This window comes from Anolis carolinensis, chromosome 5 (genome assembly GCF_035594765.1).
Source record: "Anolis carolinensis isolate JA03-04 chromosome 5, rAnoCar3.1.pri, whole genome shotgun sequence".
Lineage (NCBI taxonomy): Eukaryota > Metazoa > Chordata > Lepidosauria > Squamata > Dactyloidae > Anolis > Anolis carolinensis.
Window position 1 is genome coordinate 51,180,839 of NC_085845.1, and position 27,107 is coordinate 51,207,945.

Sequence of the window (27,107 nt, forward strand, 5' to 3'; positions counted from 1 at the left end):
GATGGAGGTGGGATATAAAAATAAAATTATTATTATTATCATTATTAAAGCAGATATTGTGTATTATTTGCCTTGATATGCTGGGTTATATGGCTGCGTGGAAGGGCCCTGAGTCCACACTGCCATATATTCCAGTTCAAAGCAGGTAATGTGGGGTTTTATACAGTTGTGTGGAAGGGGCCTTTGTCAGAGAAGGCTTAAAAACATTACGAAACTATAACGCTCAGGATCCCATAGCAGTGTGCCATGGCGGAGTAATCGGCGTCAAAACTGGATTAATGCTAGTGTAGGCGCAACCAAGATTGAGAGAGTAGAGCGGGCTCCCTTGCCAAGGCGAGGCCTCCTTCTACTCCCAAGGCAGGGTCCGAGGGCGGCCTGCTGCTGCTTCTCTTCCGCTTCTTCCCCCGGAGGAGCCCGCCCAGGCCGCGCCTTCGGAAAGGGCGCCGGAGCTATGAGTGGCGCCGCGTTGTTGCTGGGCCTCCGAAGACATGCTGCTACTCGGCGGCTCTTGGCGGCGGGAAGCGGCGGCGGCGGCCTTCGGTGCGGCCTCAGCCGTGGCCGGAGCACCGACGCCTGCGCCCCCGGGCCCAGCCCTGTGCGAATTGGCTGCGCCTCGGGCTTCTGGGGAGACACGGCCGCCTCAGGTAGGAGCCAGGCCTCTCCCTAATAGAGAAACGCCTCTGTATGCTGTGGAATCCTGGTAGCTGTAGTTCGACCAGGCTTCCTCTGCCAAACAGTGCCTCACAGAACAGGCAACCCTCAGGCTTCCATAGCACTGGGCCATGGCAGTTAGAAGGGTCGTCGACCTGTGCTAATTCGACAGTGTAACTAAAGCAGGGCCAACTTCGGCCCTCCAGGTGTTTTGAACTTGTTGGAGTTGAAGTCCAAAACACCTGGAGGGCCGAAGTTGGCCCATGCCTGGTGTAGCTGCACACCTCCCACCTTTCACGGGGTTTTTCTTGGCATGTTTTGTTCCTCTGGGAGTTGCTGCTTTCGCCTTCCGCTGAGGCTGAGAGGGAGTGAATTGCCCACGACTGAGGCTGGATCTACATTCTGCGGTGCCAAATAATAATAATAATAATAATAATAATAATAACAACTTTATTTATTTATTTACAGTATTTATATTCCACCCTTCTCACCCCGAAGGGGACTCAGAGGCATAAGAAATAAATTCTTATTTCTACCCTGCCTTTCTCTACCCCAAAGGGGACTTGAGGCAGCTTACATATGGCAACCATTCGATGCCTTAAAAATACATATAGAGCAGACTTTTTAAAAAATCAATTAAAATTTAAAACATTATAAACATTTAAAAACATCACACTGCACAGGTCTTGCACCTCTCCCAAACAGCATTCACCAAACTATATCTCCTATAACTTCATAGCGATGAGATGCATCTAACACCTCCATATAACCCAGTTTCTGAATCCAGATTTACTGATTTGAACTGGATTACACAAGCCGACATATAAGGCAAACATTCAATGCCATAACATAGAACAGAGACAGACGCAGGCATGGGCCGTCCTCAAACTCATGATCTCTTGGTCAGAGTGATTCGTTGCAGCTGGCTGCTAACCTGCCTGCGCCACAGCCCGGCCTATTTATAAATAAATTTATTCATCTGTGTGGAAGGGGTCATTGTGGAGTTTTCTGCCTTGACACCCTGGGTTATTTGGCTGTGTGGAAGGGCCCTGAGTCCACACTGCCATTACTTAGGCGATCCCTCGTAGATGGAGGATGATGGTCCTCCAATTGCATTGTCCTGGGGGTGAGTCCGTAGGTGGCTGAAGAGACCTATTTTTTATCTGCATGTTCTCCCGCAGTGAAGACATCAGTTTCCAGTTGGAAGGCGGTCCCAGTCAGGGTTGGCTTGACGCACCTTCCTCTTGGCACGTTTCTCCCTTAAGCCCTCCATTCGTGCCTCTTCGAATTCTGCAGCACTATTGGCAACACCTGACCTCCAACTAGAGCGCTCAAGGGCCAGGGCTTCCCAGTTCTTGGTGTCTATTCCACAGTTTTTAAGGTTGGCTTTAGGCCCATCTTTAAATCTCTTTTCCTGTCCACCAACATTCCTTTTTCCTGCCATATATTCCAATTCAAAGCAGAAAATGTGGGATCTTATACAGCTGTGCCTCTGTAACACGGTTTTTGTTCCTGTATTATAAATATCATTTCCTAATTGGTTATATCATTAAAAACATGAGAAATGCTTTTGTTGAACATCCTGCAGCACATTGGCTATAGCTTTTCAAGGAAAATCTCCATGCTCTTGGCATTTTTTCTTAAATCAGCGAACATCTTAGAATCGATGAAATGTGAAGTTGCCATTCAGCACAATGCCTTCGAAAAAGCAACAACCTAAGGCCCTTCCACAGCACCATATAACTCAGAATATCAAGGCAGATAATCAACTATATCTGCTTTGAACTGGGTTATCTGAGTCCATACTGCCATATATCCCAGTTCAAATGAGATAATGTGGAATTTTATACAGCTGTGTGGAAGGGGCCATAGTTTGTGGCAGCCACAAAAACAAAGTTTCTGGAGGATAACAACTCTTTTTGAAGTAAGGACCACACAATTGAACAAAAAATAACACTTTCAAACCAGGAACAGAATTTTGTTTTGAAGTTTTGTTACTATGGGCCCTTCCAGACAGGCCCTATATCCCAGGATCTGATCCAAGGTTTTCTGCATTAAACTGGATTTTATGAGTCCCCACTGCCACATAATTTGGGATAAACAGAAAACCTGGGATCAGATCCTGGGATATAAAGCCTGTCTGGAAAGGCCCATAGTGTTAATCTGCTTTGAACTGGATTATATGAGTCTGCACTGCCATATTGTCCAATACAAAGCAGATCCAATTTATGGATTCAGAAACTGGATTGTATGGCAGTGTAGATGGGGCCTGAATGGGGACTCAGGGCCCTTCCGGACAGGCCCTATATCCCAGGAACTGATCCCAGGTTTTTTGTTTATCCCAGATTTTCTGGCAGTGCGGACTCATATAATCCAATTTAAAGCAGAAAGCCTGGGATCAGATCCTGGGATATAGCGCTTGTCTGGAAGGGCCCTCAGATCTTGGTCTCCAGAGCCCTTGGCTGCATCTACACTGCCATATAATGCATGCTTTGGAATCAGTGCAATACAGTTGTTTATAATCTGTCTCAAAGTGCAACCACCAGCATTGAAGTGATATAAATGTTGGACTTTGGCTAGAAAGTTAATAAGAGTCCAAGTTCCTTCTCATTATAAGATTCCACAGCTTTATCCATCGCTATATCAAAGATAAATAGAATAATCCATATCCAGTGGTGTCTGATGGGGTATCCAGGCTTTCCTCATACCAAAATCCATGGAGGCTTAATTCCTATTATAGACAATGATGTACCAGTAGTAAAACGAAGCCTCTTATATAAAATGGCAAAATCAGAGTTTCATTTTTGGATATATATTTTGGAGATGGCTATTTTCCACCCTTGGATAGTCGAATCTACATACAGAATCATGCTCTGCTTAATGTGTAAATTAATACCTAACACATGTAAGTATCAAAATAGAATTAGACATAGAAATGCTAAAATACATAATTAAATCCAACAAAACCATTAAACAATCTATTAAACTACACAAATGCTGTAAATAATAGTACTGTTCTCCAACGTGAGTTTCATGACTGGAACAGGTCCAACATCTATCCTTCTCCTGTAAGGAAAATCAAACTTGTTAACAGATTAATTGGTAAATATTGATCATTTTTAGGTAAATGCATAACATGAAAGGAAGTTATGCTAAACAAACCCAGAAAATGAAAGCAAAACACTGTTTCCAAGGAAAACAAACAAATTTGACTCATCCCTACTCCCCCCCCCCCCATGAATAAAATGTTTGTGAATTTGGAAAGAATAGGACGGCAGATGGCGCCAGAATTCCTATAAACATGGTGTTTGACAGCAGCTCAAATTTCATTTGTAACCAAATCTGAAAAGTGAGCCCTACTTGAAAAATCAGGATTTCCCTTTTAGTTTGCATAAGATTAGATAGCAAGTATTATATCTAAGGCATAGCCCATAAATACTATACTGTATTTGATTAAACATAATATAAAATTCAGTGATTAAAAACATTAGCAACAGTTTGCTCACAATTGCATAGGCTAAACTAAGAGGAAAGTACAGTAGAATCTCACTTATCCAACATTCGCTTATCCAACATTCTGGATTATCCAACGCATTTTTGTAGTCAATGTTTTCAATACATCATGATATTTTGGTGCTAAATTAGTAAATACAGTAATTACTACATAGCATTACTGAGTATTGAACTACTTTTTCTGTCAAATTTGTTGTATAACATGATGTTTTGGTGCTTAATTTGTAAAATCATAACCTAATTTGATGTTTAATAGGCTTTTCCTTAATCCCTCATTATCCAACATGTTCGCTTATCCAACATTCTTCCGGCCCGTTTATGTTGGATAAGTGAGACACTACTGTATATAATTTGGATTGTGAACATTAAGCATGAAGGAAAAAATACATCTAATTTTTGGCATGCTTTATTTCTGGATGTATACATTTTATTAATTGTAATACAAATGATCCACATCACAATAACATGAGAAACAAACCAAGGGATGAGAAAAAAATAAAGATATGGAAAAGGAAAATAATAGCATGCACACATGCATATATAAATATATACAGTATGCATATATCCACTAAAATTGAAACTAAATTAAGATTAAACATCTTATTAAACACTATCTTAACTAAAACGATTATCACAGTCTAATACCCTAAAACACTAAGTAACTAAAACATATTAAACACCATGCCAAGATCTTAGCTAAGATAGCTGTCACAAGCAGTCCAATACTTTAAAAAACAAAGTAACTAAAACTAAATACAGACATCTCTGGTCAAACTAAATAGATTACTAATAACCATAACCACAAATGATTACATCGTTAGGATAATGGCTGTCTAAAACTGGGCAAGTAAAGGAGACTCATGGATTCCACTGTCATCTGAATTTGGTACTATCTGTGGTGGCAAAATTCAAATACATAGTCATGTTAGTCTGGAAAATATGCAAAGGGGTCTTATAGCACCTTTGGGACTGAAAGAAAGACATTTGCAGCATAAGCTTTCATAGATTTAAGCCTGCTTCATCAGATGCACTTATAATTTTTTATAATTTGGTATCCCTTGTTTTATTTCTTCAAGATTCCTTTTATTTGTTCGCATGGCCTTATACATTGCAAGCTTCAAATTCTGTGGGGATTGTCGTTAAGATGCTGCTTAAGAATGTTAGCTTATTTAAAGAAAGGCCTTAAACTGCTGCAGTTTCATCTTATCGTCAGTCACTGTGAATGTGGAAGATTATTTTAGATGTGTGAGGAATAATAGCTGTCATATCTTAGAAAATAATTAATACCTGTTTCTTTCCTATAAATGTCAGCAAATAAAATGCCTTCTTTGTTCCTGATTTCAGTATCCCAAAAGTGAATGCTCCTGGAATCATACGTCATGTAAACTTGATGGTGGCCTCCTCACCACCTTTCCATATTAGAAAAATGTAATCTAAATATCTTCTCTATGCCATGATATATGATATTCTTTAAAAGGGTTGTTTCTTTATTAAAGATTTGTTCAAATGATTCCATATATACTAGCTAGTTCTGGGGTGAACTTCAACCTATAGCTGTTATAGTAAATTGAAAATAGTCTTTCTTTAATACTGTTTCAATCAGTGTACAAAATAATGGGACAAAAACCATCTGTTTTATTAACTTCTCCATGAATGACTGTCATAGTTTCTTCCTGAGGCATTTTAGATAAGTATAATGTCCCTCTTTGTCAATTTTTATTTTTTATTTTTTTTGCAAAACCCCTATTCCAGAATTGCTTCACATTTTGTTTTCAATAGCAGTGTGGTTTTTCATTTTCTGATACTAATTTATTTCTTTGCATTAGTTCCTCAATTGCTATATGGAGGGAAGCTGGATTTCTTGGTTTTTGATTACCTTTCTGAAATCACAATGTCTTTACTAGCTACTGCCAAAGCAAGAGCTCCAGTAAGTAAATTTATTTTCTAGAGGGAAAGTCCAATTAATAGAATTCAATTTATTGAAATACTTACTTGTTGCCGTTGGAGGATATGTGAAATATACTTTTAATCTAACTAATTTGTGACTTAATTATTTGAAGGACCGGGACAATGAAATGCATTAGAATTTCAGTGATTACTTGAATATTTGTTGCACTTCCCTTACAGGTCTGGTAAGCTTTTGGGTTTGTTAAGCAGTTACTGGTAATTTTTCAATTTGCACATTTCATAGCCAATTTCTGCCCCTCCACTGAAACATTTTGAAATTGTCAAATTGTAAAAAAAAAAAAAAGTGTCCTCAGAATGAAAAATCTGTTTAGCATATTTTACTGTTTAATTTTTACTTATTTCAGGACTTGGGGTACACACCTGATTTTGTATTGACCGCAGTGGCTCCTTATATAAAGGATATACACAGAAAAGGTATGAGGCTGTTGTGGTTTTAAATTGTCTTAGCAACTTATAAATATATTTATTATATTTACTTCGCTATTAAATCAAATTTTGGCTCTTTAATAGGATTAATCTCTGACTAGGCTTTACTCACCATGCTTTCTTCCAGAGAGGAGATCCCCTTAATTGTCACTTTCCTCACCTGGAAGGTAAATTGCCTAAATTCCTAGGGCGCTTCCAGGCAGGCCCTATATCCCAGGATGTGATTCCAGGTTTTCTTCTTTAAACTGGATTATATGAGTCCGCACTACCAGATAATCTGGGATGAACCTGGGATCAGATCCTGGGATATAGGGCCTGCCTGGAAGGGCCTCCAGTCATATTTTCCTCTGGGAAATAAAAGCTTTAGTTTGTGTGGACTGCCTCCATATAAACAAAAAAAATTCCTCTTCTAGTCAGGCTTATATATGGAAGAGATGTGAATGCAGGTGGTCACTGGCTACCATGACAAGGAACATGTGGTTGAATGACATCTCAGGCTCCTTCCTCACAACTGAATAAAATCCCACATCTGCTTTGAACTGGAATATATGGCAGTGTGGATTCAGATAACCCAGTTCAAAGCAGATATTGTGGGGTTTTCTGCCTTGATAATTCTGGGTTATATGGATGTGTAGACGGGACCTCAGCTAGGCTTCAGAGTGGTCAAAAATGTAATGGAAACAACAATTCAAATGTAATACAAATGTGGCCGAGGAATGGATTTTCAGTGGGAGTTGGACTTAGACATGAAGGAGGGTGGTTGACTGGTTTCAAACACATACTGGGTTGCTTTGTTGGCTTGCCAGGAGATTTTATATTCATCCAGATGCAATGGGAAGTCATATCTTAATAAGAGCCAAGAACTTTGTGCCAAAATTGAAGAGCAACAGGAGGAAGGGAATGGTTATAGAGGAACATTTGGCCCCATAGTTTCCTGAACAACAGTTCATATGAAGACTCAAACTGTCATCAAAATCTAGCCAAAGAGAGAAATTAATCTGACTATGTTTATGATCTTCTTAATTCTGATTTTTTCTTCCTCTGTTTTAGGTGTTCGCATTGTCAGCAATGCAGGTGGGATGAATCCACTTGCATGTGCTGCTGCGCTCGGACAGGTGGCAGAAAAGGCTGGTGTGGACTTGAAGATAGCTGTGGTTACTGGGGATGATTTGATGGGGGAGGTATTTCAGTTTTTTTAAAAAAAAAAATTGGCCTGATCTGCATTTGGGAAGCTTGTTCATTTTTGTACAATAAAAAAGTGGTATGTGTGGCATAGAACTGCAAAACATGACCAGAATCTTGGTGTTTCTTTTACATGCTTATCAGAATTATACAAATACAGTACCAAAGGTGATTGACTTATTGTACTGGTATGGCTAGGGCCCTTTTCACACAGCTGTATAAAATCCCACATTATCTGCTTTGAACTGGGTTATATGGCAGTGTGGACTCAGATAATTCAGTTCAAAGCAGATATTGTAGATGATCTACCTTGACATTCTGGGTTATATGGCTGTGTGGAAGGGCCCCAAGTGAGCACTAGAAGCAAAAAAAAACGAGGTAGACCAGGAACAAAAGTGAAAAACACAAGTTAAAAATTAAACTTGTTTCATGTTTTCTTAGATGTGAATCCTAGTGTATTCAGTAAGTATACCTTTGGTTGTCAGCTAGATTTTACAAATAGAATTTTTATTGTGGAATTTAAGAAAGAAGAAAGTCTCTATGGGCTCATCCACACAGTCATATAACCTACAATATCAAGACAGATAATCCACAATATCTGCTTTGAACTGTGTTATCTGAGCCCACACTGCCATATAACCCAGTTCAAAGCAGATAATGTGGGATTTTATACAGCTGTGTGGAAGGGGCCTATGTGGACCAGAAGGACTGTAGCTCTAATTAATTTTCTTTTTCTAAGTACACTAAACTAGGGCTAACCCAAAACATATTGGAGCTTGTTTCCAACTGCTCATGCATTTAAGACACAAACTACATTTACTCTAGATTTCATATTCAGTTTTGGATAGCATTCAAGCCTTTTTGTGTCTTTACCAGATTTGTAAACCTGGTTTGAAGAGGTTGTTCAGCCTTTAATTCTTCAGATATTGTGGTTATCTGTAATAGATCACACTCTTTGGGGAAACCAATAAATCTTAAAGGCAAGGTGGTAAATATGTGGCATATGGGCCCTATGTGGCCCAAGACTGTTTCTGCACCACTTTTACTCCCCATGTCATCTCTTTTTTGGCTTAAAATTGCCTTTTATGGGCCATGATAGGTCATGCTGATTCTTTTACACCCAAATAAATATATATATTTAAAAAAATGGGGAAGAAACTAGAATTCACTTTCAGTTTTAGAAAAAAAAACCCTCTTGGGGCCGTAAGGGATCCAGCCTTTCCACAATCTATAATATCCAGTTGTGCTTATAAAAGTGACATTTGGACAATTTTAAGTCAGAACCCCAGAGATGTGTGGAAATGGCAGATGGAGGACAGGGATAGCTCTCCGTGGCCTTGAACAGATAGTACATTCTCACAGAATTTGGACATTGCACATTCCTGATTTAAGGCATGAAATAAGAAAAAAAATATCCTTGAAGTGACTGGCTTGACCTTGAGAGAACTTGCGGGGGGGGGGGGGGGACTGCCGACAAGGAGCTCTGGCATGGATTGGTCCACGAGGTCACAAAGAGTCGGAAACGACTGTGTGAATGAAGAAGAAGAAGAGAAGAAGAAAAAGCAATTATCAAGCTTATTGCTTGCCCTCGATTCTTCCATTTATGTGGTCATGGATTATTGATTATATATTTTACACTCTTCTGAAAAATCATCCTTGTGTATCTTGTTTGGTAATTGAGCAACGTTACCTAGAGTTATTACAAAATGTATGTCTTGAAAGTTAAAAGTTGTAACAGAATAGTTTTATATCAATTGTTTGCAGTTAAATAACATTAAGAAAGCTGTCTACAAAGGAGAGAACGGGATGCCATTTCCAGAAAATATCCAAAGCATGAATGTATATCTTGGGTAAGATTTATAATAAACATTGATGTAATAGGAATGTAATTTGCACTGGTGCTATCCAGATATTGTATTTAAGCTACATGATTTTGCATTTTAATTTCATGCAAAGGTTCTGAATATGCCAGTGATAGATAGCCACCAGCAGAACTGCAAAAGAGATTCAATTATCTGCAAAAAATTTCAGGGACTATTGACTAGTAAGATGTCAAAGTGAAAGGAAGTGGCACAGACTGTTGGCTTAGCAAAATGGAGGGATATCTGTACCTTGGGAAAATTTCCTTTATTAAAAAACTTCAGAAAGTAGGGGTCACCTTGCTGAACTGCATCTGCCCTACTGAATTTTGAATCTGAAAATCAGGTGTTGGATTATTTTGAATGGTGAATAAAGGAGTCAAGATTTTGATGTCCACAACTTTCTTTCTCCAGTGCAAGACCAATAAGTCGAGCTCTTGACCTGGGAGCAGATGTTGTAGTGACTGGAAGATGCGTTGACAGTAGCCTTGTATTGGGACCACTCATGCATTCTGTAAGTCTGAATCACTGTCTAAATCAATGCAAAATTCAGTTATAATTTTAAAAATGTTTTCATATTCCTACATTCGTAAATTATTTATTTCTGGACAAGTAAGAAAGTTTGGGCCTTTTGAAAGGTTTCCCTATAGTTCTAAAGAATGATGGATGTATCTGTACTATAGAATTAATGCAGTTAGACATCACTTTTACTGCCATTGCTCAATGCTATGGAATCATAGGAGATGAAGTTTTACAAGGTCTTCTGCCTTCTCTGCCAAAGTGCTATTGCCTCACCAAATTACAACTCTGACAATTCCGTAGCATTGAGCAAATGGTTTCAAATTGCATTATTTCTACAGTTCCCAATGTGACAATCATATCCCTCATATTTCCATTTTTTCCAGACAAACTAGATATATTTTGAAGGAAAGGTGGCATTCATTCAAATGGTTTTGATCAATCTCCATTGTTAACATAGTAGTGGTTTTTCCTGTAAAACATCATCATGTAATCTATATATATAAAAGAGTGATGGCATCACGGCAATTCACAAAACAACAAAAGTACAGGCCCCCCAACCTCAAAATTTGACAACACAACCCATAATCCACGCCTCAAGGTTGATACAACAAAAAGAAAAGAAAAATAAAGTCCTAATTAGAGGGAGAGCAATATTTTTTTTTATCCAATTGCTGCCAGTTTAGAGGGCTAATCTCTGCCCACTTGGTTGCCTAGCAACCAAGGGACAGCCAGGTTTCAGTTAGGGGACAGGCAGATTTAGGCCTCACTTAGACTTCTTCCACAGATTATCTAATTTGCACTGGATTATATGGCAGTGTAGACTCAAGGCCCTTCCACACAGCTATATAACCCATTTATAATCTTATATTATCTGCTTTGCACTGGATTATCTTGACTCCGCACTACCATATAATCCACTTCAGTGTGCATTTTATACAGCTGTGAAGAAGGGGCCTCATATAATCCAGTTCTGAGCAGATAATATAAGATTATCAATATACAGTAGAGTCTCACTTATCCAACGTAAACAGGCCGGCAGGATAAGTGAATATGTTGGATAATAAAAAGGGATTCAGGAAAAGCCAATTAAACATCAAATTAGGTAATCGTTATACAAATTAAGCACCAAAACATCATATTATACAACAAATTTGACAGAAAAAGTAGTTCCATGCGCAGTAATGCTATGTAGTATTTACAGTAGAGTCTCACTTATCCAACACTCGCTTATCCAACGTTCTGGATTATCCAACGCATTTTTGTAGTCAATGCTTTCAATATATCGTGATATTTTGGTGCTAAATTCATAAATACAGTAATTACTATATAGCATTACTGTGTACTGAACTACTTTTTCTGACAAATTTGTTGTCTAACATGATGTTTTGGTGCTTAATTTGTAAAATCATAACTTAATTTGATGTTTAATAGGGTTATCCTTAATTCCTCATTATCCAACATATTCGCTTATCCAACGTTCTGCCGGCCCGTTTATGTTGGATAAGTGAGACTCTACTGTACTGTATTTACAAATTTACCACTAAAATATCACAATGAATTTAAAACACTGACTACAAAAACATTGATTATGAAAAGGCAGATTGCGTTGGATAATCCAGAACATTGTATAAGCGAATGTTGGATAAGTGAGATTCTTCTTTAATATGAAATAATTACTGGGATAGAATAATGCAGAACAATATAATCTCTAAAACCAGGACAGTAAATAAACAGGGGAATTCCACACAGGAAACAATCAGGGCCAGCTAACACCTCCCAACCAAGTATTCCCATCATCAAAGTCTGGAAAATCCTGTTTTCTCAGGGCCACAGACAGTAGAAGCACATAAAATATCGCAAACAACACTACTCTGAAAACAAGGGAATTCCAGACAGGAAACAATCAGGGCCAGCTAACACCTCCCAACAAAAAATTCACTCAGGGAGGAAATAGCCAGGCTTTAAAGCTGCAAGGCCATTACATCCTAATCATTTTTCCTAATTGCAGCATTCATACTTGCCTCCAACAAACAAAAAAAACCAATCAGAAATATTGTATATTCACAACCTTTAGGAAATAATATCCCCTGATGGCGCAGCGTGTTAAAGCGCTGAACTGCTGAACTTCTGGACTGAAAGGCCACAGGTTTGAATTGGGGGAGCGGAGAGAGCCCCCACTGTTAGCTCCAGCTTCTGCCAACCCAGAAGTTCGAAAACATGCAAATGTGAGTGCATCAATAGGTACTGCTCCGGCGGGAAGGTAACGCCGCTCCATGTAGTCATCCCACATGACCTTGGAGGAGTCTACGGACAACGCCGGCTCTTCGGCTTAGAAATGGAGATGAGCACCAACCTCCAGAGTAAGACACGACTGGACTTAATGTCTGGGGAAAACCTTTACCCTTGACCTTAACTACCACCAATTCCTCAATACTTTATTTCCCATACCACCATACTTCGCCACAGCAACGCGTGGCCGGGCACAGCTAGTTATTCTTATAAATCATTTAGATTTTCCTATGAATTAACATGAATGCTTCATTTATAGTATGCAGATTCTTTTGCTTGCCACAAGGTGGCACCAAGAACAGTTGCTTAATTTCCCTTTCTATTTCTGAAGTGTTTAAAAAACTTAAATGTCCAGTTCATTTAAAAACGCAGTGCAAGCATATGCACCACTGAGCCCATGCAGATTGTTGAATCTGCAAAATGAAAGGTTTGGGATAGTCATGTATTTTGCCTTGTAAGCCATTCATTGAAGTGTTATTAATGAAGCAATCAGAAAAGCTCATGCTAAATAAATTCGATAGTAACCGTTTCAGTTCTGAAAGCTACCTGCATTGTGACCTGTATTAAAAATACATTGGAAGACCCCTTTTTATGTCTGGAAAATAATACATCTATTGCCAAGGTCATTCATCATTTCACCATTATTTAATTTTCAGCATTATTCAGTTCACTACAGTCTTACCCTCATCCCTGGCCTTTTCCTGACTAAGGGTGCAGCTACACTGTAGAATTAATGCAGTTTGACACTTTAACTGCCATGGCTCACTGCTATGTTAACTTGGGATTTATAGATTGAGGAGGCAGCAGCACCTTTTGGTACAGAAAACTAAAGACCTTGTAAAACTACACCTCCCATGATTCTATAGCATTGAGCCATTGCAGTTAAAGAGGTACCAAACTGCATTGATTCTGCATGGTAGGTGTACCCTAAGTAACCAAACCAGCAGTTTGCAGCAAAACAAAACCTGTGTGATAGTATGTGAATAGTGCATAATCATCATATATCCCTTTTGATGCTACCTGCAAATGTAGTATCAAAAGAAAGGGAATGGGGCTGAGCTGAGCCCTTCAAAATCTACTGCAGGGCATTGCTTTGGTTATGAACATCATAAAACTTTCTGTATCTTAATATATATATTACAGTAGAGTCCCCCTTATCCAACATTTGCTTATCCAACATTCTGGATTATCCAACACAGTCTGCCTTTTAGTAGTCAATGTTTTGTGGTCAATGCCTTCAATACATTGTGATATTTTGGTGCTAAATTCATAAATACAGTAATTACTACATAGCATTACTGCGTATTGAACTACTTTTTCTGTCAAATTTCTTGTATAACATGTTTTGGTGCTTAATTTGTAAAATCATAACCTAATTTGATGTTTAATAGGCTTTTCCTTAATCTCTCCTTATTATCCAACATATTCGCTTATCCAATGTTCTGCCGGTCCATTTATGTTGGATAAGTGAGACTACTGTATTATGTATTTTAACATATATTTTGTTATGAACTGAACCATACTTTCTGTGTTTTAACACATATGTATTCATTTATATATTCATCCAATACTTCAGACATTGTTATTTTTATAGTTTGGCTGGAACAGAGATGAGTTCAACCTCCTCGCATCTGGCAGGTAAATGATATAACTCTTCACAAATGTTCCTAAAATGTAATAGTATCACGCTATCAAGTATAGTATTAAATAGAAACTTTGTTTTGAAAATTGCTTGTTTAACACTCCCCATACAGAACTTATTACAACTATATTGGCCCAGAAGATAATATTGTTTGCCAGTAGAGAATTCACTACTGTTCTAAGTAAAGTGTTTTTGGGAAAACATGATTCAGTAAGGTTGAACTGTAGTGTGCACCAAATAAGTGTTTTTTGCTCTTAGATTTTGAGCTGTATTGAAACTAATGTGGTCTTAGGCTGGAGCTTGGAAACATTACACCTTTGGACTACAGCTTCTAGAATCTCCTAGCTATGGGCTATGTTGGCTATGGGATTCTCCAGGTCTGTCCATTCTAAAAAGAAATACTATGTGCAGTGACATTCATAAGTAAATAAGTAAATGAATAAATAACTTCTCTTCTAGAAGTGATCAACAACTGTCATTGATATCATTAATAAGGTCTATTAAAGCTGTGGTAATGAGGTTATTTTCAAAGTCTCTAAAATGATTGGATTAAATTAAATTAGCTGCTGATAATCCAGGTCTGTTTAAAATGGTGATCCAGTTGGATAGTAGTATAGTATATTACTTTTTCATTCCATCAAGTGAAAAAAGCCATGTAAGTTGGATTCTCAAATTGGATTAAAATGGTAAAAACTGCCAATGATTTTCAGTTTTTGAGTGTTTCTTCATAAAAGTAATTTTTCCCTCTTGAAGAGTACAACCCTATATAATAAAATGGCTCATTATAGATTCATGTAATAATGTGCATAGAAATGGCTTTGGCGGAGCAGAGTAGATACTTTTTTCTTTAGACTGTTTGTAATTTCATGGAAGACAACCCAACTAAGGTCTGCCATTATATTAAAATAAGTTGTTAGAATATGCCATATTTCATTGCATAATAGTCACACTTTTTATCCTTTTTTATCAAATGGGGAACAATTGTTGTGGGCACTGTTCAGAAGTCTATGTGTTTACATATTATGTAAATGCAGATTTTGGGGGATGGGAGAGGCAGGAGGGAGGGGAAGCAGTGATACCATTGTATTGCATTTGATCTTCATCAGAAATGTAATTCTTGCAACATGAATGTGAAAATAAAACCTTTCATCCAACAAAAAGGAGGGAGGGCTATTACAAAATGAAAAAAAATCTGCCTTTGATTCTCCATTTTCTGTTTGTTTGTTTGTTTTTTAAAAAACCTGTCTTACCTACAAAAGTAGATGAAGAGGTGGGATGTTAGCCTCAAACAAACAGCTCTGTTTCTGTTTGTTTGTTTATTTATTTATTTTTTAAAAACTGGCTTGCCTGCCTGTCTGCCTTTTTTTTTACCTAGCTTCCTTCCTTCTTTGAAGGCAAGGCAGTTTACAAAATCCAAAATGGAGCTCTTTGGAGAAATGAGGAAGGAGGGAAGATCTGAGTTCCAGAGACCTCAATTTCAGGTTTTTTAAGCTGCCTTGCCTTGGGAAAAGGAGGAAGGAGGGGGGAGCGGAGCTCCAGAGACCTCAGTTTCATAGGTTTTAAACTGCCTTACCTTCAGGGAAGGAAGGAGGGATCACCCCATACAGCTCTGTGACTATCATGTGAGGGACACAAAAATACCAATTTTGTCACCCAAAAAATGGGTGTGTGACTCTTATGCAGTGGCAAATATTATGCAATGAAACATGGTATACAGGCAGTCCCCAAGCTGAGTACAAGATAGCTTCTGAGGGTTTGTTCTTAAGTTGAATTTGTATGTAAGTTGGAATAGGTTCATTTTTAAAGTGTAACTCCAGCCAAAAATATGTATTTTTTAAGCTTTGGATAGCATAGAGAAAAGTTAGCATAGGGAAAGCTTAACACCACTGTGTTGTTTGTTTTGCTATCTATACCCCTGTTTAAAAGATTTCAGCTCACATCTTGTCCCTGTGGTAATTGGATTTTGACAAATTTGGCTTGTTGCGGAAACAAGGATTGGTGATAAAACTTCAGTGGAGACCCCCTTTCCCCATGATAACCCTTTCAGGAGTGAATTTCCCTTCCTAGGGGTAGATTTCTCTCACTTTCTGTTGTCGGATGTTTGTAATTCAGGGACTGCCTTTATTATTATTTATTTATTTATTTACATCATTTATATTCCGCCCTTCTCACCCCGAAGGGGACTCAGGGCGGATCACATTACACATATTAGGCAAACATTCAATGCCTTTTAAACACAGGACAAAGACAAACAAACATGGCTCCGAGCGGGCCTCGAACTTATGACCTCCTGGTCAGTGAGTCATTGCTCTCCCGTCTGCGCCACAGCCCCGGGCCAAATCATTATTCCAAATCAGGACATTATTCTTTGTTTCTAGTCTTGCAGGCCATCTGATTGAATGTGGTGCTCAGTGTACAGGAGGAATATTCACTGACTGGCATGCTATACCAGACTGGTATGTTGATTCAAGTTTGATTACTTGGTGAAATCACTTTTCCATTGTGGCAGTTTTTATTGATTTTCCTTATGTTGCTTTTGTCATTGTTTTCTCTCCAACTAGCCTCTATATAGTGTTTTCATTCCTAATATGTCGATGATTAACTCATTTTGCTCAGGCAAGATGCTCTGTGCCTTAATTTAAAACTTAATATTTTGTTGGGTTGTTGTGAAAGCCTTCAACAACATATTAATTTTTTGTTCTTGGGCAACATCAACATTATAAAGCAGAAAGATTTCATGGTTCCTCACAAAGTTACTTCATAGTAGGATTTGTAAAAATGAAAAACTATTGACAGCAGTGGGGCAACTTCTGCCATCTGATATGAAGAATTTGGGTACAATCATCTCAATTTACAACCAGTTACTGTAATGACAGTACAACTTCAAATAGTTGTTGGTGTCCTCCATGGTAGTTGGTGGGGCACTAAATGCTTTGGATCAGTGTTTCTCAAACTCTGCTCCTCCAGATGTTTTGGACTTCAGTTCCCATAATTCCTAGCATCTGATATCTGGCTGGGATTTCTGGAAGTTGAAGTCCAAAACACCTGAAGGAGCATAGTTTTAAAAACACTGCTCTGGATTTTAGTTTGCATGTTAAAGAAACTATCCACTGTGTGGATCTTAATCACCCAAATAGGTTCAGAACTTTTGATAGATCATTTAAAGTTTATACTGATGCCAAGTGCACTAGCATGGAAGTTATTAGTTGTGGCTGGATCTTTAATCCTTGGATCCTTATTCCTTGGAGCTAGCTGGTAGAAGAGAAGCTGATTTTGCAAGGCTATTTGTGCCTCAATATATCCTGTGATAATTGTTATTGCTGCACCTCAATGACAATCACTGAATTCCTCCGCCATGTATATCCATATTGCTTTTTGGGAAGAAACATACTTTTCAAGTGAGTGGAGGATGTCGAATGAAAGAATGGGCAAGCTGTTTCTCACCCTGCACAGGATATATTACATTTGGTCTCTTTGCACATATAATACAAGGTGGGACATAAAGATCTCTCATATTTTGAAGGGGTATAAAATGAATGAAGATATCTAGAAAAAAGTACACATTTCTGAAAAGTACATAAAAACAGTTTAGTTTTAATGGATTTTAAAAAATCTTATCAGACAAATCATTTTTGTAAGTATGCAGTTTTAAATCGGCATGCGGAATCCTCCACAAATTCCGACTTGATATTCCCAGTACCCTGGCATGCTTATAAGCGAAACCCCTTGGCAATTGCTGGATGGATGCTTTTACTGCTTCCACATTTTCTGATATTCTAATGGTCCTTAGTCTGCCAGGTGATTTTCTTTTCAGTGTGGATCCAGTTGCCTGAAGATTTGAAATGCATAGTGAAATCATTTTCCAATATAATACAGTGCATTTTGACTGACCACGAAGTATGTACAGAATGCTCTCTGCCTCGTTATCACAAAATGGATGTCATCATAACACTCCTGCATAACAAAATCCCAATGTTCACTGGTCCAACCCATGATGGGTACTGAAAAGAACAGAGCCTAACCCACTGAATTAGAACTACCTCACCTCTCTACCTCTGTTACAGTCCACACAGTTCCCCATGAAAATAAGGGAGATCTCTGCCCCACCCTGTATGTTAGTGATTTTGGATGCTTTTTAATCCACAACTTTATATGTGTGGCAATAGCCCAGATATAAAGTTCATAGATTGTAGAAGACATTAGGCAGATCATCTTTCCCTAGAAAAGGTCAGGTTTTTTTTAAAAAAATATGTTTTTATTGTAAATCCCAGCGGAACAACAACAAAATCCATCAACATACACATCCAATCGCATATTCTCGGTAACATTACACTTGCTAATTCCACTTTTATCTCCCATTTATGTCAAGTAGTTTTTCACCCCTCTCCCCTCCCCCCACCTTCTGGGAACAGTACTTTCTTTCATTCAGATATTATTTTAATTGATCAATCGTAAGTAGAGAATGATTCAATTCTTTATATTTTCTTTGTCCTTTGACTTTATCTATCAATCTTCCCAATTTCAGATCCCAATTCTTTTTGATTCGGCCTGATATATATTTAGTTCTCCTTTCAAGGATACAATCCTGAAGCATAAAATCAGCTAGGTATTCAAACCATTTTTAACTTCCCACTTTGTTTGCTCTTTCCAACCCAAGGCAACTGTTGCTTGAGTGGCAACTATCATGTATTTTATAATTTCCCCCCAGTCCTTAGTAATTTTGTTCTTATCTAATTTCTGGATGAAGAATTCTTTATTTTTCAAAATCAATTTATGTCCTGTTAAATCTTCAATTTCCTTCTTTACCTTGTTATAATTTTTTTGTACTTTATCACATTCCCACCACATATGAATATATGAGCCAGTTTTCCCACATCCGTGCCAACACAATTTTGTGGTTGTTTTAGATATATAAGCTAATTGGATTGGGGTTCTATACCATTTAGTCAGTATTTTCCTTTGGGTTTCTCTTATCCTTATCTGCTTGATTTTTTTAATTGAATTGACCCAGTATTCGATGTCAGAGTCATTAATGTTCATGTCCTCTTTCCATATCTTGGCCAATGTTTGTCTCAATTTATATTGTTTTTCAATTAATTTCTTATAAATAAAACCCATCAGGCCTTTTTCCTTTTCTAATTTCCATTTTAAAATTTGGTCAAAATCTGTTTCTGGACCTTCCTTTTTCTTCCAATTCATAATCCTTTGTTTCAGACCACTCCAAAGATGCCAGTTACTTTGCCCACAAATGTCTTTTAAAGGTTAGGTTTAGAATACCATACCAAGACAGTTAAAGGAAGCCCTGGCTGCACATGGGAAGTGGGCATCCAGATGTAAAGCTATATCCATGACTCAACTGTAAGGTGGGACCTTGCATTTTGAGGACTATTTCAGGACTATAATATTCCATTAATATTACAATTTGAATTAGCTTATTCATTCACACAGTTCATTACTGCATTAAAAAGATGTAAGATCTAGTAGGTTTTTACAGCTGGTTAAAAGAGTGCGTGCCTGACAAGTGCGAAATACTTGAGAAGTTTAGCAGCCCTATCCCCTTTTTGCACTACACCAAAATAAGCAGATTGGAAAAAAATGACAACAGCTGGGTATCATTGGCCATTTGATGTTTTCCCTACTTCCCATATGACTTTTCAGAGAAGTCAGTGGCAAACCCCTTCTGACCAAATCTAGTCAAGAAAATCCTGTAAGAGATTCACCTTACAGTTCCCATAAGTCAGAAATGACATGAAGGCACACAACAACATAAAAATTCAGTTTCTTTTACTTTTTTCAGTACTAAAATTTCTTGGGGTGTTGTGTGGTTTCCGGGCTGCATGGCCGTGTTCTAGCAGCATTATCTCCTGATGTTTTGCTTGCATCTGTAGTTGGCATCTTCAGAGGATCCTCCGAAACATCAAGATAAAATGCTACTAGAACATAACCATACAGCCTGGAAACCACAATACCTCAGTGATTATGGCTGTGAAAGCCTTCAACAATATTTAAATTTCTTGTTCTTCATGTAATTTTTCAAGAGAGTGTATTCTCTAGTCTGTCTCTAGTAATTGTCAGTGAAGTATTGCAATATTTACTTCAACTAAAATGTGTTTTATATACTGCATATTTTAAATTATTTTATCAAACTTTTAGAATTTTATACTTATCTGCCAGTTTACATCTCAAAAGCCAAATTATTTTTAATTGTTTAAATGAGCTGTTTTAATTTTTTCCCTCAAAGTAGCCTAGCTATCTCAAACATGTCCTAAATTGTTGTTCTCTAGTTACAGATTTAGAATACAGACTCCCTTTTGTAATGATATATTAGTTGGATCTTTTTTGTGGGGCAAGATTTGTGCACCTATTCAGGAGTATAGAACTTTTGAATATGGGGTGTCTTCTTAAAAATGCCGGCAGCATGACCAAGGTAATTGAGAGTTTACTCGGTTATGTCATCTCCAAGGAAACATGCTTATTAAGTCTTCTAAATGCAATCTTGATGAGTTAAAGCTGGAAAACATCCTGGGAGAACATAGTAGTAGACACTCTATTTCATTACTTTGAGGTTTTTTGTCTTGTGAGAATGTCTTTCTGCCCATTGGCTCTTGCTTGAGCTAATAAAAATTAGTGATTTCATTTCTCTTTACAAGTCCAATAAATCTATTTAGTAACTGAAAATGGTCATCTTTGTCATCATAATCCTCTTCCGATACTTCAGCACTAATTTCTGGATGGCTCATCTGGATCACAAACCTGCAAAAGTATTGGAAAATGAGCACGCAAAGATACTGTGGAACTTCCAAATCCAGACTGACAAAGTTCTGGAACACAACACACCAGACATCACAGTTGTGGAAAAGAAAAAGGTTTGGATCATTGATGTTGCCATATCACCTTAGTGGGATCTGCATGCATCATCCTAAAATACATCACACAGTCCTAAACACTTGGGAAGTGTTCGACTTGTGATTTTGTGATACGAAATCCAGCATATCTATCTTGTTTGCTGTGTCATACACAATAATAATAATAATAATAATAATAATAATAATAATAATAATAATAATAATTGATGTACATGGATGACCTGAAGTTATATGGGAAAACAGAAACTGAAATTCAGTCTCTAACCAACACTGTCCGAATTTTTAGCACTGATATCAACATGGAGTTTGGTTTGGACAAATGTTCGACAGTGGCATTGAAGAAGGGAAAAATCATTGAAAGTGAGGGCATAAATATGCCTAATGGCCAAACAATAAGGTGTCACCAGCCAGAGGCCTATAAATATCTGGGCATATTACAGCTGGACAACATCAAGCATGAACATGTGAAAACTGTGGTCAGCAAAGAATACACACAAAGGGTCAGAAAAATTCTCAAAAGCAAGCTCAATGGAGGCAACACCATCAAGGCCATAAACACCTGGGCCATACCTGTCATAAGATATACTGCTGGCATCATAAACTGGACATGGGCAGAACTGGACAATTTGGACAGAAAAACAAGAAAACTCATGACCATCCATCATTCCCTGCACCCCCGCAGCGATGTTGACCGGCTCTATCTGCCTAGAAGATCAGGGGGCAGAGGACTCTTACAAGTCAAACAAGCAGTCAAAGAAGAAGAACATGCCCTGGCAGAATGTGTCAAGCAAAGTGAAGAACCTGCTTTGATTGAAGTCAAAAATCAGAAACTCCTCAAAGCACAGCAGACAAAAAACCAGTACAAGAAAACCACACTACAAACTAGAGCTGACAACTGGCACAACAAAACATTGCATGGAAAGTTCCTTGACAAAATTGAAGGAAAAGCTGATAAGGAGAAGACCTGGCTCTGGCTCACAAATGGGACCCTGAAGAAGGAGACAGAAGGCCTGATCCTTGCAGCCCAAGAGCAAGCCATCAGGACAAATGCAATTAAGGCCAAGATCGAAAAATCAGCTGATGACCCAAAATGCAGACTGTGCAAGGAAACCGATGAAACCATTGATCATATCCTCAGCTGCTGTAAGAAAATTGCACAGACAGACTACAAACAGAGGCACAACTATGTGGCCCAAATGATTCATTGGAACTTATGCCTCAAGTACCACCTGCCAGCAGCAAAGAACTGGTGGGATCACAAACCTGCAAAAGTATTGGAAAATGAGCACGCAAAGATACTGTGGGACTTCCGAATCCAGACTGACAAAGTTCTGGAACACAACACACCAGACATCACAGTTGTGGAAAAGAACAAGGTTTGGATCATTGATGTTGCCATCCCAGGTGACAGTCGCATTGACGAAAAACAACAGGAAAAACTCAGCCGCTATCAGGACCTCAAGATTGAACTGCAAAGACTCTGGCAGAAACCAGTGCAGGTGGTCCCGGTGGTGATGGGCACACTGGGTGCCGTGCCGAAAGATCTCAGCCGGCATTTGGAAACAATAGGCATTGACAAAATTACGATCTGCCAACTGCAAAAGGCCACCCTGCTGGGATCTGCACGCATCATCCGAAAATACATCACACAGTCCTAGACACTTGGGAAGTGTTCGACTTGTGATTTTGTGAAACGAAACCCAGCATATCTATCTTGTTTGCTGTGTCATACAACGTCGTTGTGTCAATAATAATAATAATAATAATAATAATAATAATAATAATAATAATAATTTCTTAGGCGGGTTACAACACAGGTAAATACACATAATCATCTTAGACATTCTATAAAATATTCATGTGTGCCCTACTTGATACTTTGGTTTTAAGAAGGCATCAAGTGGAAAAAATAAGCCTTTGACCTGTAGTAGGTCCACAAAGTAACAACTTACAGCACATCTTGTGATCCCCATGGTAAGGATTTTTTACCCAAGTATTTGGGGTAAAGCAACTACTGCTGCTTGTTCACTACGATTGTGTCAATGGCATATTTTAGTTTTCTTCTGGAGGGAACAAATAAACATATATTCCGTCTCTTAAATTAATGCTCGGTGAGAACAATTATCACTCAACAACAGTGAGAGACTACATTCCTCTCCTTAATCAAGGAGAATTAATATTCATTAACACCTATTTTAATTTTTTTTAATGATGAACTTGATGATGGTAGCTGCTGCAGCTCCTGTTTCTCCTTTTTTTCTACCTTTCTTTTTCCCTTTTGGGGGTTGCTTCAAGTGTATGCACTGCCATCGTTTTCAATTGGTAGTATTTTTCATTTTGTTATCTTCCCGTCTGTATTTCTGGGTTTATTTATTTTTTGTATTCCTACAGTCTTCCTTATTTAAAATAATTCAGAGGTGTGCTTTTTTTTCTTTGAAAAGTTTTTTTCTGAATCGTTCCTGTAATTTTTAAAATACCAAAGTATGTTTTAATGGCTGGTGTTATATTTTTTATCCCTTGTGAATATCATAATGTATTCATTGTCCTTTGTGTCCTTACTTATACACTGTCTGTAACGGTAAAGTATTCAATCTTTTCAACTCTTTAGGCATAACATCGGTTTCCCCATAGTAGAATGTTCTGCTGATGGAAGTTTTATTGTATCAAAACCACCCAACACAGGAGGCCTGGTATCTTTTGGCACAGTGGCGGAACAGTTGGTGTATGAAATTGGCAACCCTAAGGAATATATCTTACCAGATGTCACGTGTGATTTCTCACATGTTTCCATTACCGAAATCCCAGGTTAGTTTTATTTATTTCGTGTCAAAAGCATTGCATAAGCCTATAAGTATAAAAGTGATAAAATAAAGGGAGCACATGTAGTTAAATAATTTTAGACCAAAAATGGGCAACAGTGCCACATTGTCTGTAGCTTTAAACAGTTCTTCCTCTGTGCATGAGGCAGGACATGGTGGGCAAGCATACAGATATTGAATTATTTGTTATGCTCCACAATTGCACGAAGTGGAGGATTCTTTTAGTTAGTGCCATTTTGCCAGGTTATCTTTTGATTTGCCAAATCCACTTTTGGGTCTATGCAGGGATTTCCAAGTTGCCCATTCTTGGTTTGCTCCTGGAGGAAGACCCTCGTGGGGGGCCATCCATTTGGGATTTCCTGGTTTAGTTGCCATGGGGGATATTCTTTCTGTTGCTAGAGGAACATTAAGAGGAGTGGTAGTTCTCATGAAAATTTTCCTTGATTTAAGTCTACTGGAAGGAAGCTGGTAGCCATACAGTGGGTGACTTTTATAGTGTTAAACCTTATTTCTCTCACAATTGACAGCAACTTCCCATTCCACATTGGTGGGGCAATGCCACGTAGCTTATAAAGTCTGTCAGCAGGTGTAAGTTTAAGACATCCTGTGATTATTCTACATGTCTCATTCAGTGCTATATTCACTTGCTCCACGTGGGCAGATTTCTGCCAGATGGGGCAGGCATACTCAACAGTTGAGTAAGACAAGGTCAGGGCTGATGTTCTTAATAATTTTGGGTATGCACCCCACATGATATCAGTAAGTTTCCACAGGATGTTATTTCATGCAGCTACTTTGTGCTTGGTGTTTGCACAGTGTTTCCAGTGTTCAATCTAAGGTGACGCCGATATATTTAGTGTAAGAACAGTGTTCAAGCTCTTGGTCTTTGCAGGTAACTTTCAATTTCCTGTTGGCTTCACAATTTTGTAGGTGAAAACCACACACTTGTGTCTTGGCAGGGTTAGGTTTCAGGTTAGGGTTAGGGTCTTTGTAGTAGCTGGAGAGATCTTTCAGGGCATTAGTAAGTTGGTTAGTGTCTGGTGATGATGGTTGATTCCTTCTTGTTCCAAGAAGATAGTTGTTTCCACATGACTTTCTTGTAAATCAACAGAAGTCCTTTTATGAACAATTGTATCACAGTCCAAAAATATTTTTCCTATTTTCTACTAAACAAAAAAAAAAAATGAATGTAATAGTAATGCATTTACTACAGTTGTCTGACATATATGTTTCCAGGTGTAGTAGCCTTCAGTGGGAAAATATTTTCTTCCAGAAAAATCTAGTTGAGTACTTCCACACTCAATTACATATATACTGTATATAATTTAGCAAGTATTTACTATATAACTTTGAGTCAATATCCAAAAGTCTAATAGGGTGAAATTAATGGGGCCTTGCTTACCGTCATTCTTTTGAATAGGGACCACTATACTCTGTTTCCTGCCTATTGGAATTATACCTGCATTGTTGACTTGGGTAATGTTGGGGGCCATCACTTGGGAAAATATTTGTCTATTTCTGGAGGCATCATGTTTTCTCCTGGGGTTTTGCTCAGAGCAAGAGTTATAATCAACTTTTAAAAAATCTTAGACACTGCCAGTACAGCAATAGCTGTTTCTGGAGAGTTGTGCACTTCTTGTATTTCTTGTCTTCAAAGAGATTTTTAAAGTCTCCCTAAATGGAACCAACCTAGCACATTGCAAAGCAATTTGTTTTTTGAGATTTTTTAAATAAAAAATCCCTGCTGGTTTTGTTTGTTTAAGCAACAGCCTGTGTATATGGCAAGTAGCTGAAATTTGAGGCAGTTGTTTGATCTTCATCAGGTGACAATGCCAAGGAATGCCTTTATTGTAGATCTAGTTCTGTGTGAATTCTGGAACAAAGTATGACTCTTGGGGACTTAAAATGTCCCCTGTTGATGTCCAAGGGTTACATACATAAAGTTAGTTTAAACATACAAAGGGTTCCTTTGCTTCAAATTGCCTGATAAAAGTAATAGCTGATTTTACAGCCTGTTTCCTTTTTTAAAAAATAAAAATATTTTAACCTCCAAATGAACTTTTAGTTTGCAAATGGCCCAGTATGACATATCTGAACTCCAAATGAACTTTCACATGAACTTTCAGTTAGTTATTCTACCAGAAATATAACAGATGGGGAATAGACAGATTTCTCAAATATCTCTAGATATCAGTGTCGTGACAATGTACACTGGAAAAAAGATTGCAGGCCTATCTACTTTAATTGTTTACTTTGCTAAATATTTTGTTTGGAGTACTAGATAAATTAGATGGTTGAACTTAGTTATTATTCACATAGTGAATTCTTCTTCTCATATAAAGGTCACCAAAGTTGAAGTATATATTTTTTGTAATTTTCAAAAGATTTTTATTATATTGATTTTCTCTTACAGTAAATAAGTACCTTCTAGGTGCAAATAATATAAAATTCTGTTTGTTTGGGCCTAAATTCTATTCTTGGTCCCAGATAGAATTAAGGGGGAAGATACATGTCAACATTTCTGTAAATTTCTTTGATTTAATAGGTCTGCTCCACTTGGGACTAATAATTGGATTTAGGATTTGGACTTTGCTTGTCCTGTAGTCAAAGTTTCAAAGTACATGTTAGTATTAAAATTAGTAAAATGCTAAAATGCCAACAATATTAAAATGAAAATTATCTCTCATTCATGAACTGATGGATCAAAATATTTTTACACTCTGGAGTCAAACAATCCTTTTATACTTCGATATATATTTTGTTAACATTGTATATTTCTAAATAATTATGGAGGGAAAATATTAATAAAAGTAGCATTTTTATGTACTATCCACATGAATTTTGTGTGCAATCATATAGTACTAAAACAATGGAATAATATCCTGATTGCATGTACTGAGATAAAGGGGGAAATCTTGGACTTCCTATACTGCACATTAGTTGTTAATGCTCTAGCTACTTCCAGGGTAGCTTATTGCAATACTCTCTGTATGGGTTTGCCGTTAGATACAACTTGGAAATTTCATTCGGTCCAAAATATTTATTTATTTATTTGTTTGTTTGTTTATTTACGGTATTTATATTCCGCCCTTCTCACCCCGAAGGGGACTCAGGGTGGATCACATTATATACATATAGGACAAACATTCAATGCCCATATACACATAGAACAGAGACAGATGCAGAGGCAATTTAACCTTCTCCTGAGGGGATGTTCGATTCTGGCCACAGGGGGGAGCAGCTGCTTCATCATCCACTGTGATGGCACTTCCTCATTCCAACGTCGTAAATTAGTTAAATTTGCCTCCCCACGTTATAAGTGGTACCTTATTTCCTATTTGATAGATGCAACTATCTTTCGGGTTGCTAG

At 37.8% G+C, this 27,107-nt stretch overlaps 1 protein-coding gene across 3 annotated transcripts in view; it reads left to right on the top strand.

Moving 5' to 3' along the window:
* Nucleotides 1-260: 260 nt before the first annotated feature.
* LOC103279026 (uncharacterized) overlaps nt 261-27,107 on the top strand; it is a 58,974-nt gene continuing 32,127 nt past the window's right edge. The window contains exons 1-9 of one of the 3 annotated variants that reach the window (XM_016994080.2): nt 261-644; nt 5,991-6,091; nt 6,477-6,546; nt 7,609-7,739; nt 9,505-9,590; nt 10,014-10,113; nt 14,005-14,048; nt 16,431-16,508; nt 23,527-23,723. In XM_016994080.2, the coding sequence (XP_016849569.2) occupies nt 452-644; nt 5,991-6,091; nt 6,477-6,546; nt 7,609-7,739; nt 9,505-9,590; nt 10,014-10,113; nt 14,005-14,048; nt 16,431-16,508; nt 23,527-23,723 (1,000 nt within the window). In that variant the 5' untranslated portion in view covers nt 261-451. The remainder of the gene's footprint in view (nt 645-5,990; nt 6,092-6,476; nt 6,547-7,608; nt 7,740-9,504; nt 9,591-10,013; nt 10,114-14,004; nt 14,049-16,430; nt 16,509-23,526; nt 23,724-27,107) is intronic. The other 2 variants (XR_010006326.1, XM_008111945.3) reach the window with 2 other exon arrangements.